Consider the following 18,389-nt stretch of genomic DNA (forward strand, 5'->3'; position numbering starts at 1 on the left):
TGGCCTCTCCCATTGTGGAGCACAGGCTCCGGACGTGCAGGCTCAGCAGCCATGGCTCACGGGCCTAGCCGCTCCACAGCGTATGGGATTTTCCCAGACCAGGGCACGAACCCATGTCTCCTGCATTGGCAGGTGGACTCTCAACCACTGCGCCACCAGGGAAGCCCTCCCGTTGCTGCTTTTAATATTTTTTCTTTGTATTTAATTTTTGATAATTTGATTAATATGTGTCTTGGCATGTTTCTCCTTGATTTTATCCTGTATGGGACTCTCTGCACTTCCTGGACTTGATTGACTATTTCCTTTCCCATATTAGGGAAGTTTTCCACTATAATCTCTTCAAATATTTTCTCAGTCCCTTTCTTTTTCTCTTCTTCTTCTGGGACCCCTATAATTCGAATGTTGGTACATTTAATGTTTTCCCAGAGGTCTCTGAGACCATCCTCAATTCTTTTCATTCTTTTTTCTTTATTCTGCTCTGTGGTAGTTATTTCCACTATTTTATCTTCCAGGTCACTTATCTGTTCTTCTGCCTCAGTCATTCTCCTATTGATTCCTTCTAGAGAATTTTTACTTTCATTTATTGTGCTGTTCATCATTGTTTGTTTGCTCTTTAGTTCTTCTAGATCCTTGTTAAATGTTTCTTGTATTTTCTCCATTCTATTTCCAAGATTTTGGATCATCTTTACTATCATTACTCTGAATTCTTTTTCAGGTAGGCTGCCTATTTCCTCTTCATTTGTTTGGTCTGGTGGGTTTTTACCTTGCTCGTTCATCTGCTGGGTATTTCTCTGTCTTCTCATTTTGCTTAACTTACTGTGTTTTGGGTCTCCTTTTTGCAGGCTGCAGGTTCGTAGTTCCCCTTGTTTTTAGTGTCTGTCCCCAGTGGCTAAAGTTGGTTCAGTGGGTTGTGTAGGCCTCCTGGTAGAGGGGACTAGTGCCTGTGTTCTGGTGGATGAGGCTGGATCTTGTCTTTCTGGTGGGCAGGACCACGTCTGGTGGTGTGTTTTGGGGTGTCTGTGACTTTATTCTGATTTTAGGCAGCCTCTCTGCTAATGGGTGGGGCTGTTTTCCTGTCTTGCTAGTTGTTTGGCATGGGGTGCCCAGCACTGGAGCTTGCTGGTCATTGAGTGGAGCTGGGTCTTAGCATTGAGACAGAGATCTCTGGGAGAGCTCTTGTTGATTGATATTACATGGGGCCGGGAGGTCTCTGGTGGTCCAATGTCCTGAACTCGGCTCTACGACCTCAGAGGCTCAGGCTTGACGCCCGGCCAGAGCACCAAGACCCTGTCAGCCACACGGTTGGAGTGCCTTCAGAGTTGGAGAAGCTGGCCTGCAGTGGCTCTCCTTCTGTGCTGCACATTAGAATCACCTGCTTCTTCCTTGTTTTGCCCCAAAGGCAGTGTTCCACAGAGAAATACAGTAGCCTTGAAAATAGTCACAGCTCTGAGATGGCTTTTTTTTTTTCCTTTGTGCTTAGTTGGGTTTCACTTGCTCACAGGGGGCCACGTGCAGAGGCCTCACACCCAGCTCTTCCGACCGGAGTTCCTAGTGCGGAATGGCTTCCGCCAGCACCTCAGCTCAGGCGGGCCGTGTGCAGAAGTGGTCGAACGACACTGTGATCCAAGATGGCAGCCCAGGGCCATGTGCAGAGAGCTATTTTCACATGTTTTTACGCAAATGAGAGCACATCATACAGGCAGACCTTGTTTCATTGCTTTTTTTGTTTGTTTGTTTGTTTTTACAAATTGAAGGTTTGTGGCAACCCTGCACTGAGCAAGTCTATTGGTGCCATTTTTCCAGTAGCATTATTTTTAACTTAAATTATGTACATTTTTTAAGACACAAGGTTATTGCACACTTAGTTGGCTACAGTATAGTAGTATAGTACATATAGCATTTGTATGCACTGGGAAACCAAAAATTTAGTGTCACGTACTTTATTGTGGTATTTGCTATATTATTATTGGTCTGGAAATGAACCCACGATATCTCCAACATATGGCTGTATTGTTTTATGCCTTGTTCTTTCACTTATCAATGTATCTTAGAGATTAGTCCTCATTAGTAGGTAAAGAGTCCCGGTTCTTTTTTCATGGCTGTATAATATTCCATTATATTGCTCTGCCATGTTTATTGAGCCAGTCCTCCAAAGTGGACACATGGTCCATTGCCAGTATTTTGCCATGACATTGTCATAATGCGTGACATTGTGCAGATACCTCATTGACAGATGGGTGGGCTTATCAAAAGAATAAATTCCTAGTAGCAGAATTGTTGACTCAAAGGTCATATACATTTGTGACTTGGGCAGAAATGGCCAAACGGCTCACCACAGGGGTTGCACCATTCCCACCTGCTAAGCAGGCGAATGACTGTTTCCCCACAGCCTCGCCAGCTTGGTGTGTTATCAAACTCTTCAGTCTCTGCCAATTTTCTGAGAAATGTTTTATCAGCTAAGTCAATATGGTGAGAGTGGCTAGATCTGGCTAGAGATTAGCAGAGCCTTTTCTCACCTAACAGACCAGACCAGAGCAACCCTGGCATGTGAATTTCCCACCCCTCCCCTGCACCAGAGCAAAGTATGGGTGGAATGGCCACTCAGCAGGTCATCCTCTTCCTTCCCTCCACCTGTCCCAAGCCCTGGATGGCACAGGCCAGGTTGCCAAGCTCTTTCTTTCAATGTTTAATCTATGGACAACACCTTTCATCACTAGCCCACATGAGCAATGACTCATAGCCTCTCTAAGTAACTTCACAGGGGAGGATGAGACATTCTAGAGCCTCAGTGAGAATTGCTTTCTTTAGCTGCTGATGGTTGGCCAGGAAGATAAAGACATCAGGATTCCACAGTAGGTCAGATCCATGATGCCACCGGCCAAGCACACCCCCTCTTGCAGGGACACCTGGGAATGTTTGGTGGACAAGCAAACTGTAGCCTTCTTTTATGCTGTCCTCAAAAATCCAGGCCATACTGTGAGTGTAAGGACTATTATTATCCATTAATGATTAAATGAACAAATAGAGCTTAAATTTTCTTTCTTAACTGAAGGGAAAGGGTGTTGCCATAATGCAAACCCTCCCAAGACAAAGGACAGAAAGAGGTAGCCTCAGGCCAGATCCAGGCTATAGACATGATTTGTTAAGTTTGTACTATATTGTCCTAAATGACAATTTATGTTTGTACTTTGAGTTTATTGCCAATGTTTCGCATTTTCATGTAATTATCACATTTACAACTTCTCTTACAAATGTGGACAGTCTGGCTACATTGACCCTATATTCTTATGGGGCAATAATCTGCCTGGACTTAGTTAACAGCTGTTCCCACTACACAGGGTGTGTGCTCTCCAGTTTGTCACAATTCCCACCACTCTCTTTTGTGCTCCTCTCATTACTGCCAACTGTTCATTGTCATTTATCATAACATTAGTGCTGTTGGTTTTCTTATAATAGGATGAAAGTTAAATCTTTTCATATCCATGTCTTTATTACAAGTGGCAGGTAGAGATGACCAAGAGGTTCACACATTTCAGGAAAGATGCAAAAGATTTCATGTTTGTGAGAATGAAGAATATTCTTATGTGTTTAATATGCAACCACATGTTTTGTCTTGAGCTTACCCAGCTGGCTTTACTGATTTGCCTTGCCTACCTGCCCCCTCTATGTATCAGAGTTTGGGATTGCTGGTCTGCAGTAACCCCTGAGATCTGGGGTAGAGGGAAGAAGCAGAGGAGGCCTTGACCCCACCAGAAAAACCCTTAAAGTCCTGCTGAAATCTGAGTGATAGCACGATTATGGCTATTTCCTTTCAGAAGGTCCATATTGGTTAGACAGTGACAGCTTGAAAAACATAAACTTGAACTTCAAGCCAGAGGAGTAGGGTTCAATACTGGGGACAGGACACGGAGATTAATAGGACCAGAGAGGGGCTTCCCTGGTGGCGCAGTGGTTGGGAGTCTTCCTGCCAATGCAGGGGACACGGGTTCGAGTCCTGGTCTGGGAAGATCCCACATGCTGTGGAGCAACTGGGCCCGTGAGCCACAACTACTGAGCCTGCACGTCTGGAGCCTGTGCTTCCAACAAGAGAGGCCGCGATAGTGAGAGGCCCACGCACCGTGATGAAGAGCGGCCCCCGCTTGCCACAACTAGAGAAAGCCCTCGCACAGAAACGAAGACCCAACACAGCCAAAAATTAATTAATTAATTAATTAATTTTTAAAAAATAGGACCAGAGACCTTCTTTGCAAGGCATCATGATGAAATGATCAGTATCTTAGTCCATTTGGGCTGCTGTAACAGAATACTGTAGACTGGGTGGCTTATAAACAACAGAAATTTATTTCCCACAGTTTTGGAGGCTGAGAAATACAAGATCAAGGCACTGTCAGATTCAACGTTAGTGCAGGCCTGCTTCTTGGTTGATAGACAGCCATCTATGGCTGTGTCCTCACATGGTAGAAGGGACAAGGGACCTCTCTGGGGTTTCTTTCATAAGGACACTAATTCCATTAATGAGGGCTCCACCCTCATGACCTCATCACCTCCCAAAGGCCCCGCCTCCAAAACCATCACATAGAGGTTGGGTTTCAACAGATGAATTTGCGGGGGACGTGAACATTCAGTCTATAGCAATCGGGGAGGTGCTGAGAACCTGCCTTAAGGCCTCCTCTAAAATGGAAATTCCATTTCCTTGGAGGAGAAAGGGTGCTGGAGAAAGGAGAAAAGACAGTCTTCCTGAGGTTAAGATGGCCAAACAGTTTTAGACATGGGAGCTTCTGGAAGCATGACATACAGACCAGCAGTGCTTAGATTTGCACTCACTCCTTTATCATTATCAAGTCCTCACTGTAGTCCGTGACCCAAAAAAGGTTCAAAATCACTGGCCTGTGAGATTATCTGGGCTCTGCTGTCTAAGACTCAATTTTCCAAATGCCTCTCAGAAATAGAGCTGAAAAGAGCTGGAGACCCAAGTGCTCAGTTATATTAGAGTCCCAGTGCTAAAGAAACAGCCCAGCTACCTCCTGCTAGACACCCTCAAAGCCACAGGGCTCAGAAATGTTTCCCAGGCTGAGCAAATTAACAGAAAACCCAATGTGTTTCTTTCTGACCTGAAAGACCAGCTCCTATGCTTAGCCTCTTCTCTACCTGCTCAAAGCCACTTTACCTGGAGCTCCTGGAATCAGCTTCCTTCCTCCCAGTTGTAATCCACATTTGCTGCCTTTTTAGGCATTGGTGGAGGGGGTAGCATTGTTAATAACACAAAGAGAGACCCAGCCACTACCTGCCTTCCTGAGTCACAAAGAGACAGGAGCTGGTGGAGGAGCAGCTAGTCTGCCTTTTCCCCAAGGACTGGGCAAAAAGCAACAGAGCCCAGGTGAAGCAGGGCAGATGCAGGCTAGACATGAGAAAGAACTTCCTGACTCAGATGACTGTTAGGTCCCTGAAGGAATAGTGTGGTCTGTCCTATCCTCTTTGATACTCTTGTTTGTCCAGACTCAAGGAAAATCGAGCCATAGAGGCAACTTCTCTTAAATTAGCCTCAGAAGGCTGAGATGTTAATCTTCACCTAGTGGTTATTTCTCTTGCTAATAGTTTGGGTCAGCAATGGGTAGAGCCAGTGAGACTCAAGTCCCTGGTCACTAGAGCACAGTGTGTGAATGACTCTGTGATGCTTATCTTTAACATCCCCTTGCAAATTGTATCTGGCCTGGGCTGGTGGATGGAATGAATCGGTTCACCCATCACACAAAAAATAGTCACCCAATACCTGCCGCCTGCGCAGCTTGGGGTGGAAGCAAAGGTGAACAAGCATCGCCCTCCCTTCCCCTGAGAACTGCACGGGTGAATTGGGGAGACAGACACATGGACAGTGCAATTAATCCTAAAATAGAGAGGGACACAAGACACTGTGGGAACATAAATACCTCAGGTGGTATCAGGAAAGGTTTACTGGAAGAGGTGACATTTGATCTGGGTTTTGACGATCATGTAGGAGTTTGCCTAGAAGAAAGTGGGGAAAAGCATTACAGTTTTAAAAGGAACAGCGATGGCTGATACACTATGTTTCTTTTTCTTGCTAAGGATTATTATTTGATTGCTGAGGTTGTCTTTGATGCTAATACCACCTGAGACACATATTGAGTTTTGACACTTTCTAAAAGCCCCTTACATAATAACCCTCCTAAGTGGAAATGCTACCCTAGAATAAGGACATGAAAAAGTGCTGTTTGTCCATTCTCCCCGCAAAACCTTAGGACTTGAAACAAGCCCTTCTCTGCTTCCCTTCTTATTAAGCATCTATTTTTCTTGCCTGCCTGATTTGCTTTCCTAAGGGGTAGGGATAGAACCGTGCCCTGCTTGGGAGCAGAACGTCTATTTTCAGATACTAATTAAGCATCCATCCAATCCTTTGTGGGTGCAAGGGGGGTCCTGGGCCTGGGGGAAGTGGCGTTTCCATTTGGGTTTCTTTCTTCTTATTCAGCCCGCTGCCCCTCTATCCAGCCTCTTACTGACAAAGGCAACAAGGTAGTCAGAGAGATGGTTCTTATTTTGAAATCTCCCTTCCCACCCCATCCCCACCACTTCATCAAGAACCTGGCATTTCTTCACCCCTGGGGACATAGGGCTTGCTAGCTTTCAAAATGTCAAAATCTGCTGAGAAGCTTTTCCCTATTTCCAGGTAAGTGTCAGCATCACCCCAGCCTCTCTGCACAGCTCCAAATTATAAGGCAAAAGGGGAGTGCTTATGGGCCCTCAATCTTCAGAGGTGTCCCGGGCCCCTCTGGGAGTAAACACCCCAACCGGCCAGCTGCTGCTGGCTTTGCTGATGACCAAAAGGGGCCAGCCAGACCCAGCCAGGCTGTGTCTGGATGAAGGCAAACCAGCACAGCCCTCTGCCTCTCAGCGACAGCCCAGCATGCTGCAGGGAAATCTTCTAAGTCAGCCCTGACTCACTGCACGTAATGATGTTGGGATAAAAATAACAGTAACGCTGATAACAATACCACCCTGCAGGGGGTGTGGTCATTCTAATCCCTGGACTCACGCACAGCACTGGGGTCAAGAGCTCAGCTATGGGGTCAGCCTAGGTTTGGCTTCCTCCTCCTGGTGACCGTGGTCAGACAGCTGATTAGCATCTGTGCTGAGGCTCATAGTGGCTTATGGGCTGGTGGAGTAGTCGGGAGGAAGAAATGAGATACTGTATGAAATGATAGCATCTGCTGTCACGATCAAAGCTAACATTTGTTGAGCGGAGGCAGGCACTGTGCCAAGCACTTTAGATCCACAGTCTCATTTAATCCCCAGCCCAACCGAATGGAGTACTGTTATCGTTCCCATTTTACAGATGAATAAACTGAGGCCCAAAGGGTTGAATAGCTTGAAGAAGGTCACTTGACTAGTAAGTGGGCAAGATGGGACTTGGACCCAGGCCATGGAGCCCTAGAGCCACTCTTAACTCTACAAGGCCTGGCACAGAATAAATGCTCCAAAAAAGTTCATTAGCGTCATTATTATGTTGTTGTTGTGATTTGGCTAATTATTATATTGCTGATCTAGGCATCATATTGCTAATTTAGGTAAAGATGTATTGCTAATGATTATATTGCTAATGTGAGGCAGATAGGGCAAGAAGCCCTGTCCCCATTTTGCAGATGACACCCTTGTGGCCCAGAAAGGGAACGCAACCACCCACTGAGTCTTGGTGACAAAGCCACGTCTCTTTCCCTTTATGACGACATCATCATCCTTGTCAATCGTTCAAATCAATGTTGTGTATGGCATTTACCTCCTGGGGCCAAGCTCTAGGAATACACAGAGCAGGGAGCAGTAAGACCTAGATGGAAAAAAAGGAAACTTTGAAGGCCTGGATTCCAGGCCCAGCTCTGTGGCCTATCAGTTGTTAATTTGGGGATAGTCAGTTTACTTCTCAGAGCCTCCATTTCCTCATCTGAAAAATGGGTTACCATGAGGAGTCCATGCACCAGTGGATATGCAGTGGCCTAGCCTGGGTGAGGTACAGAATAGGCATTTACTGAATGTCACTCGAAATGAAAGTGAAATGATCACAGCCCTTGAGTTCAGAGCCTAGACGTCATCTTTTCCTCGAGTATTTGCCTCAACCTCCAGAAACAACCAGTCTCAAGACAAGCTCCAGACACAGACACACACACAGCAGTTATCCCACTGTGATAGTTGCGGTTTCGTAGACTCATGAGCAGATGTTCCCCGCAGAGCCCACCTGGCTGGCTCTAGCAGATTCCACTGGCTGCATTCAGGGTACCTTCCTTGGGGGGGGGGGGCTGTTAACTACTCCCTTCCCTAAGCCTGTCTCTAAGCACTTGAGAAACCTCTTATGTTTTGAGATTAGTTTCTCTCTGTGGGAAAGTGCCCCCAAATCCCTAATATAATATAAGTTGCAATTAAACCCATTTCTGCCCCCAACTCTGGCCCCAAGGGCCAGGTATCCTTTGCCTTGATCTGGCTCACGATCAAAGTGAGACACTCAGGTTGGATTTTCCCCAGAGCATTTTCAATACCCCCTTTCCACTTCCTCAACTTACCTGGGGTTCCTGGATTGCCCTCAAACAGGGCGCAAAGGATGCTCTCCAGGAATTTGTATTGAACAGAGTCCCTCAGAGTTCCCAGTGGCAGCAGAATCCAAATCTTGCTGATGTTTCACATCCCTCCACCCAGACCATCACCTGCTCAGTGACCTCCAGGGTCTTCCTAGGTCACTTAGTCAAGAGACCAGCCTTCTATGACCTGCTGCTGTAGGTGGTCTGAGCCAGGGTGGAACCAGGAAGTGGGGCCTATATTGACAGGTGTTCGGGTTCAGCCCTGCTGGAATTTCCACATTTAAAAAATATATATATTTATTTATTTATTTATTTTTGGCTGTGTTGGGTCTTCGTTGCTGCGCACGGGCTTTCCCTAGTTGTGCCGAATGGGGGCTACTCTTCATTGCGGTGCGTGGGCTTCTCCTTGCAGTGGCTTCTCTTGTTGTGGAGCACGGGCTGTAGGCACGCGGGCTTCAGTAGTTGTGACTTGCAAGCTCTAGAGCGCAGGCTCAGTAGTTGTGGCGCCTGGACTTACTTGCTCCACAGCATGTGGGATCTTCCTGGACCAGGGCTCGAACCCGTGTCCCCTACGTCGGCAGGTGGATTCCCAACCACTGCGCCACCAGGGAAGCCCTGCATGTATTTTGTTAACTGTTTGTTTTAATAGTGAATATATTCTGTGCAAGCTGTTTGAGTGTTGTCCATGTAGGACAATGACATTCTAGCTCAGGAACCAGTGACTCCGCTCTGTACGCTCATTTATTGCATCAAACCGTATTCAGATTCTTTCCCCAGATAGGCCGAGTTGGGTCAAAGTCATTTTTTCCTCCTCTATTTGCAAATGGGTATCAGCAGCCAAAGCCATCTTCACATGGAGATTCTCGGAAGTCCACAGAGCCCCACCCCACTTCTATTTTCTGAGGGTCCCAGAATGTTTAAAAGGTAAAAAGTCCAAAACATGATCACCAAGCTTGTTGTGCATTTTAAATATTTACATTTAGCAAGTTAATGCTTTTAATAAACACACACAGTACAATGCAATATAATAGGGATGGGCCACAAGATAATTACAGTGTTTCTCAAAATTAATTCATAGTGCACATATACATTCTGGTCTGGCAATGGGACCAAGTTTAAAGTTGTCTAATATTCTGATCATCTTGTGAGATCATTGTGACTACAAGTATCACCTCATTTGGAGAAAGCAACAACAAGCTAACTTCAAAACCCCTTGGGACTTCCCTGGCTGTCTAGTGGTTAGGGCTCCCTGATTCCACTGCAGGAGGTGCGGGTTCAGTCCCTGCTCGGGGAACTAAGATCCCACATGCAGCCCTGCAGGGTCAAAAACAAAAACAAAACCTCACCTCCAGAGGCCCTTGTCTGTGAACCCAAACTGTGATGAGTCTGACTCCCAAGCACCCCCTTCCGTAATCATCCTCCACAGACTATAGAACACGGACCATTGAATCGGGGGGAAAGAGAGAGAGTGGGGGAAGCATAAGCCATTTCAGGCCTCCGTGGAGTTATTATAAAGAATGAATCACTTTAGAAATCATGCTTTGAATACACTACAAGGAAATTATACTCCAAGGTACTTAACACTGTTGGTTAAGTTTTATAAGTAGCAATATTTTAATTGCACAGATGGGTGCGTACCTGCTGGTTTGCGGGCCCGTGGTTCTAGAAACTGAGCTGCCACAGCTCCCAACCGGGTTAAACTTGCTGCTCTGAGTGGTGGTACCCACAGATTGGAACAGTGACGCCTGGGGCTGCAGCTAAGGGACTGCAGCATGGTGTGTGGCATCCAGGCCCTGGTTTGGATGGCCCGCTGCCCGGCTCAGCCCCAGCGTGCTGCCCTCATTTTAGAGCAAGCCAAGCAGGGCAAGTTGCTGAAGGCCTATGAGGGAGGGGCTGGCACTGACACCAACAGTGAAAGAATGAGAACTTACTTGCTTTGTACAGGTTTGGGCCTCAGCTCCTAGATTCGTTTCCTAGAGCTGTTTTCAGGAGGAAGCACCACAAACTGGGTGGCTTAAACAACAGGAATTTATTATCTCAGAATCTGGAAACCAAAAGTCTGAGATCAAGGTGGCTACGGAGTTAGTTCCTTCTGAGGACTGTGAGGGAAGGAGCTGCTCCAGGCCCCTGTCCTTGGCTTGTAGATGACGGTCTTCGTGTTCACATGGCGTTCTCCCTGTATACGTGTCTGCCTCCTAATTTCCCCTTTTTGTAAGGTCACCAGTCATATTGGATTAAGGCCACCTTAATGACCTCATTTGAACTTAATTACCTCTTTAAAGACTCCAAATAAGGTCACATTTTGAGGTCCTGGGATTAGGGCATCAAGGTATGAATTGGGAGAACACAGTTCAACTCCTAACGGCTCCTAATATGTTCTGTGTCTGGCAGGCACCCCCCTCCCTTCTGTCAAGCTCTTGTCCCGGTCTCACTGTGAGAATCCTGGCTGTGACAGCCCACGATCGGAGGAGGGCAGGGTGCCCGGCCTCTCTGTTTCTAGATCTGCCAGATTCTGATGTCTAGCATCTATCTTCCTGCCTTAAAATCCTCCCTCCACGTTCCCCCCACTCCCACTCCTTACTTCCCAACGTCTGCTAAGAGGCTCACATCCTCCCACTTACCTAGACTGGAAGCCTCCAAGTCATTGTTGACTTTGTTCTTTTCCCTCCCATCCTCTCATGCTACAAGGCTCTTGTCCTGCTTCTGGCACCCCAGCTCCCATCTCCTCCCTTCCTGTCGTCTGCTCCTGCAGCTGTATTTTCCACCCTCCTGGCCCCTCCCCTGCACTGGTGCAGCAGCCCCCTCCTGGGTCTCTGAGCCTTCACCCTCTCCCTCCTGTAGTCCCAGCAGTCACATATTTCCTAAAATTCAGCTTCGATAATGCCACCCCCTCCATAAGGCAGCTTCTCCACTGTCTACTAAATCAAGGCCAAAGTCTTTGGCTTAGCATTTAAGGAACTCCACAATTTTGAACCGCATTTATTTATTTATTTAAACATCTTTATTGGAGTATAATTGCTTTACAATTTGAAATGCATTTAGACCTTATATTAAATAGCTCAAGCTGCCAAAACAGCAACCACAGACTCAGAAGCTTAAACAACAGAAAGTTATTTCTCACAGTTCTGGAGGGTGGTGCCAGCATGGTCGCATTTGGTGAGGGCTCTCTTCCTGGCTTTCAGACAGCCACCTTACACAGCCTTTGCACACAGGGAAAGAGAGAGAGAGTGATCTCTCTTCCTCTTCTTATGAGCCCACTAATCCTATCAGATTAGGGTCCTGCCCTTATAACCTCATTTAACCTTAAGTACCTTCTAAAAGCCCTATCTCCAAATATGTCACAATGGGAATTAGAGCTTCAACATATGAATTCGAGAGGATACAATTCAGTCCATAGCAGACCTCAAATGAAGATGTTGTTGAACACGTAGTGTGTGCTGGGCACCGGTCTAGAGACTGGCAAAAGAGCAAAGTAGATGGTGAGTAGGCAAAAAACTGTATCTATATCTAAACATCTATAAAGATATATGTAAATCTATATAAGATAAAGAGATATAACTACGTACATTCATGTGCAAATACATATACACTCACAAACTACAGGCAGTGATAAGTGCTATGAATAAAAATAAAGCATGATAAAGGGGCAGAGAGTAACAAGGATGGGGCACTGCTTTAAAGAATGATCAGGAGTGATCTCTGACTCAGCAATGTTTAAGTGGATGGAGACATAAGTTAGCTTTCAGCCACTGGAATTTAATGCTTCACCTCAGGAGTCTGCAAACTTTTTCTGTAAGGGAGAGGATAGGAAATATTTTTGGCTTTGTGGGCCATCCCATCTTAGTCTCCATCACAACTTCCCCACTCTGCCCTTGTATTGCAAAGGCAGCCACAGACAACATGGAAACAAACAAGGTTGGCTGTGTGCCAATAAAACTTTATTCACAGACACTGAAATTCAAACTTCATGTAACTTTCACCTGTCATGGGCCATTATCCTTCTTTTGACTTTTTTATTCAACAAGTTTAAAATGGGAAAACCATTCTTAGTCCATGGACTGTACCAAAATAGATGGTAGACCAAATTTGGCCCACGGGGCCACAGGTTGCAAACCCTTGCTTCAGAGCACGCAGCTAGAAGATGCTTCTCCCAAGAGAATGGGGATCACTGTAGGGCCTAGAACACAAGTCCCTGGCACACAGTACGTATTCAGTGTGTATTTGTTGAAAGAGAGAAAGCAGGGAGGGAGGGAAAGGGGGAAGGAATGAGGATCCCGGGGCTCCTGCAAGCTGAATTCCTGGCTCAGGTCCCCAGGCTGACATGACCTCCCCTGCTGTCTCCTCTTGGGTTGCGAGATCTTTTCCTTCCATTTCCTCAGGGCCTCTCTGCAGGCTCCGCAAGCAAAGAGGTGTGGACAAAGCCTTTGAAATGCCCAGGAGCTCAGAGCCTCCTTTGCAAATTGAGGAACAGGCATCGAGGAGCCCTCCCATAGAACCCACTGAAATCAAGTCCGTGTCTCCCGCGACCTGAAAAGCTTCCACTGTCTACCCCAGACACAAATCAAACACACACAGCTGCAGCCCAAAGTCCACTTGTGCCCCATCCCCAGCTTAACAACCCACAAGGGCCACTAATCTGAATCTTTAGCTTAGGTCCCCACTCAGAAAAGTCATTTGCCTCCCCCATGCAGGCCCCTGAGTGCTATATTAATCTCCCCATTTGTCCCCTCCTGAGTCATCTAATATTACTGCTGGCTAATTAAAACATCAAAGCCCAAGTACAACAGCCCTGCCAGAGGCCCCCTAATGCCTGGTTTCAAGTGGGCAGTTCACACAGCCTGGGGTGCAGAATGGCACACCTCGCGCCTGGGCCCCCAATCACTTGTCTCGTAATGACCACTCCTCGCACATCCGGACCCTCAGCGCATGGTCTCTTTTACTGCCTGTTATCTCACTCCCTCCGCCCTGCCAATGATTGCTGCCGGCTGCCTGCCCACCGGCCACGCCCCACCCCTCTCTTCCTCCCTTCTTGTCAGGCTCCCTGCCCTCCTACCCTCCTGTCACCTCCACGGGTCCTGGGTCTGACCCCAGCACCAACACCATGTCTGTTATCCCCACTGTGGGATTCCAGCTGCCCCTCAACCTCCAGGGTGTTAAGAGCCAGAGTTTCTAAATGGGCTAAGTGACGGCCTGCCTAGGGAGGACGTCTGGGGTGCCTCCCATGCAGGAAAGGTAGGATTTTATTTTCTCAAGGATGCAGGTCGTCGGCACCATCAGAGGAATTTGTCACCACGAAGGCCTGCCCAGAGGTGCCCTCCATCACCTGGACATCTGATGGGGAAGACACAGGAGTGGAAATAGAATCCGAAATAAAGAAGTTTAGGTTGTCTGGACAGGCCTTCCAAGGAAGTGGAGTTTGGACGTGGCTTCACGTGGGGACATGAGTAAAATAACTTAAGAGTTTAGCAGGATAGAAAGGCAAATAGGGAGTTTGCCTACTCCCTATTAGGGAATTCATCCATCTCCTTCTCCTGCCCCCGGGGTGGCAGTAGAGCAGTAACGCTGATAGCAGTAGTCGTTGTACGAGGATTTTACAAGTTTTACCAGTAGCAGAATAACGACACCAATGGTGATGAACGGCTAACATTTAGGAGGCTGTTGCAGTCACCCCAGTGAAAGACGATGGAGGCTCGGACAGGGTGCCGGCCAGTAGATGGAGAGAAAGGGGACCAAATGGATTCTAGAGTTATTTAGAAGGCTAAAATGGAGGGGAGTCAGGGATGGATTGGGGGTGGGAGATAAAGAGGAGGATGTCCAGGAAGCTCCTCCCTGTGGCATATGCACAGGTGGTGGATGGATGGCGGTACCCAACACTGAGATGGGAGCCACTGGGGATGACTGGGTCTGGCCAGAGCAGGGGGGTGTGGAAGATCATGAGTCATGGTACCTTCCTTTTGTTCTCTGCCATTGCTCCCTGCACGGTTCTGGCATGATCTTTAACCGTGGCATGCTGTCACCTGCCTCCTGTTCCCCAGACTCCAACATGGCAGCATGGATGCTTTAGCACAGAGCTCCTCTTCCTTGGCCGGAAATGTGGCTATGCCTCTCACTTCTCTGCCAGCAAGACTGTGCTTCCACTTCTTTGCCTGGTTAGCACCTACTTACCCTTCGGGTCTTGACTTAGAAGTCAAATACTCTGGGTCAGGCGCCTCTTCTGTGTGCTTCCACAGCCCCCTACACACTGCCAACGTCCCGAGTTATGGCACCCACTTCACTCAATTATAATGGTTCATTAAATCACCATCCCCATTGGACTGTGAACTCCGTGAGGGCACAGATCACATCTGTATGTTTGTAGCCCTGGCCTTTACTGACTTGCCTGGCACATAGGAGTTATTCAATAAACATGTGTTGAATGAATGAATGAATGAATGAGTGAGTGAATTGTGCATGATCGTCAAGAGGCAGGATAGTCAAACAGTTAAAGGCATGGTTTCAAAGGCCAGACTGCCAGGCTTGGACTCCTGGCTCTAGCTTACTAGCTCTGTGGTCTTAGACAACTTAGTTAACCTCTCTGTGCCTCAGTTTCCTCATCTGCAAAATGGGGATGTTGTTGCTTGGAACATAGCAAGTGCTCGTTGAGTGCTAGTTTTCAGTAGTTGGCCTTCAGAGTTCCCTGGGATTTCTGTCCTAGGCTTAACCTGATTTAATCCTAATTCACAGCTCCCTGCCAGCCTGAGCACCTCCAAGCTGATGAGACGTGGACCCTGCCTCCTTTCTGACTTCATCTCCTTGTACTCATCCTCACTCATCCACTCCAGCCACACTGGCCTCCTTGCTGGTGCTTTGAACTGAGCAAACCCATCCCTACCTCAGGGTCTTTGCACTTGCCTCTTTCCCCTCCATTTTGTCACCATTACCTCCCTCTATATTATATTCTTATCACCACCTGAAATTATATCATCCACATATTAGTTTACTTATTATTTGTCTCTGCTTCTCCCAAAACGATGCTCCAGAAGGACAAGGATCCTGACTGCCTTGTCCACCTCAGTGTCCCCAATGCCTAACAGTGTCTAGCACATAGTAGGTGCTCAATAAATACAATTTGAATGTGTGAATGCCCAGCCTCAAGGTCACTGCCCACTGCTCTACTCTTTGGCCTGAGTGACACAGCATTGCCTCATCTTCACCCCTCCCTTGCTCGGTTGTTGCATCAGGGTGTGCCTGCTGCCTGTCCCTTAGAGTTGCTGATGCTTGTCTGATGCACGAGCACACCTCTGCCCAGGCAGATAGACAACCACTCAGAAACAGCCAAGACAGAATGTGATCCTTATCGATGAAGTTCAGAATGGATACGGGCTGACATTTGTCAGCCCAGGCTTATCCCCGCTCACCTACTGGACAGTTTGCTTACAGAGGTGAAGACAAAGGGATCACTGAAGACATTCAAGATGGAGAGAACAGTAAGTGCGAAGGCCGGAGGCAGGGATGTGTTTGGCCTTTTTGAAAAGCAGAAACCTGAAATCGGGGGAAAGTATTCTATGCTTTAAACCTTTCTCACATAAACTTTTTGTTGTCCCAGTACTTGCCCGAAAGGGTGAGTTCGGGCTATGGCAGGAAGGCCCAGAAATCCAAGTAACTTGACCCGGCCTCAGGTTTGATTCCTCCGCCCTGAGGGCTGTTATCACTGACAGTGTTCTTTCAGTCACTTATTCATTCCACAAACTTTCATTAAGTCCCTGCTATGTGCCAGACACTGTGCTAGACGCCAGAGAGACCACCTTTGAGTTCCTGACCCCTCTCCCCAGAACAGAACCTGAAACATTCTTCCATGGTGCCTCAGGTAGAGGGACCAAGTTCCCAGCTACCTTGTATGTGTCCATCCCAGAGAGTCACAGACAGTTGGTGGCTGGCGACAGATTCCAGGAAGAGCATCACCTCTCCCCATACCAATGGAAACAATCTTCCAGTGCCCTCAAATGCAGAATATCTCATCTTTATTCTCTCCTCCAGCCCCCTGCCTCGGGAAAACAGTCTCCCACAAAGAATGGCAGCCCCTCCAAGTGCCCTCGCTTCCTCAAGGTCAAGAACTGGGAGACCAGTGTGGTTCTCTCTGACACCCTCCACCTTAAGAGCACGTTGGTGAGTAACCCAGCAAGGGGGAGACCAGGGTTTCTCAACCCCAGCAATATCCACACATGGGACTGAGTAATTCTTATTGTGGGGACCAACCTGTGCATTATAGGATGTTGAGCATCACCCCTGACCTGTGCCAGCCAGATGCCAGTACCCCCCCACCAAGTTGTGACAACCAAATATGTCTTCAGACGTTACCAGATGTCCCCTGGGTGGGAAATTCATCCCCATTTGAGAACCACTGGTGGATACTTACTTGTGCAAATACTTTTTATTTGTGTCCCTTGTACTCAAAAGGGGAGTTGCTGGTTCTAAGTACGTTCTTTTTCTCTTACACAATCCGACCACTGATGGAGTTTTGGACAAACCCTTCTTGATTTTCAGTCTGTCCTCTAAATTTTATATATTTTTAAGTCAATCAACCAATCTATTGTTTTACATCGTTCTGGAAAATGGACCTCCTGGAGGAATGTTGTATCAGTTAGCTATTGGAGTGTAACAAACTTCCCCCAAAATTAGTGACCTAAAACAACCACCACTTATTATTCTCCAAAAGCCTGCAGATGGGCTGTGTGGTTCTGCTGATCTCCTGCTTCTGCGATCATCTGAGGGGTCAGCTCTCGGCAGGCTGGTCTAGGGTGGCCCTGGCTGGGGTAACTCAGCTCTGCGCCATGCGGCCTCTCGTCCTCCAGCAAGCTAGCTTGGTCTCCTTCACATGCTGGTTGCAGTGTCCTGAGAGAATGAGCAGAAATGTGTAAGATCTCTTGAGGTCTAGACTCAGAATGGGCACAGTGTCACTTCTGCCATATTCTATTGGCCCAAACCAGCCCAGATTCAAAAGGAGATGGAAGAGGCTTTACCTCTTGATGAGAATTGCTGTAAAGTCACATAGCAAAGGGTGTGAATACAGGGAGGGGAGAATTAGGGCTATGTTCTGCAATCAACATCCCACAGACACATTCTAACAAGTTACTATAATCACTCTACGAGCTCCTTCTTGATCAACAGGGGATCAAAACATATTGGGGGATTCAGCACCAATGGTTCTGCTTCCCAGGGGATGGCAGTCACAAAGCCCCCCTCCCCCCGGTTAAGTAGAGCAAACACATCCAGGACCTTAAACTGATGCTTGCCCTTTCCTTACCTGGGCTGATAACCAGGTCCAACAGTGACGAGAAGCTGGTATGTGAGAAATCCGCTTTGGGAATTAAAGCCAGGGAAACTCCACCACGAATGTCAGATCCAGGTCCACAACCCTACACGTGCCACAGTTGGGTGAAATGAAGTAATAGCCCAAATCTCTTTTCCTTCCAGGGAACGGGATGTACCGAGCACATCTGTATGGGGTCCATCATGCTTCCTCAGCAAATACGAAGGCCTGAAGACATCCGCACAAAAGAACAACTCTTCCCTCTTGCCAAAGAGTTTATTGATCAGTACTACTCATCAATTAAAAGGCAAGTTCATGTCTACACTGGGAAGACCGGGTACTGGGTACAAAGACTCCAGGTCCAAATGTGCAGATAGGTGAACCAAGACCCGAGCATAAGGCCTCTGCCTGCCATGCACAGAGGTCAAAAACTGGTGGTCCAAGGGCCAAATCTGGCCCCTAGAAGTGTTTTTGTTTAGCCTGCAAAGTGTTGCTTAAATTTGAAGCTTTTCAAGCAATTC

The 18,389-nt window shown here is 47.3% G+C and overlaps 1 protein-coding gene across 1 annotated transcript in view; it reads left to right on the forward strand.

Moving 5' to 3' along the window:
• NOS1 (nitric oxide synthase 1) overlaps positions 1-18,389 on the forward strand; it is a gene marked incomplete at its 5' end in the record, with an annotated part of 94,506 nt that overhangs the window by 18,845 nt on the left and 57,272 nt on the right. The window contains 2 exon segments of the mRNA XM_082640576.1: positions 16,596-16,724; positions 18,033-18,175. Coding sequence (XP_082496702.1) covers positions 16,596-16,724; positions 18,033-18,175 — 272 coding nt within the window.

Source organism: Mesoplodon mirus (genome assembly GCF_964341445.2).
Source record: "Mesoplodon mirus genome assembly, chromosome: 13".
Classification (NCBI taxonomy): domain Eukaryota; kingdom Metazoa; phylum Chordata; class Mammalia; order Artiodactyla; family Ziphiidae; genus Mesoplodon; species Mesoplodon mirus.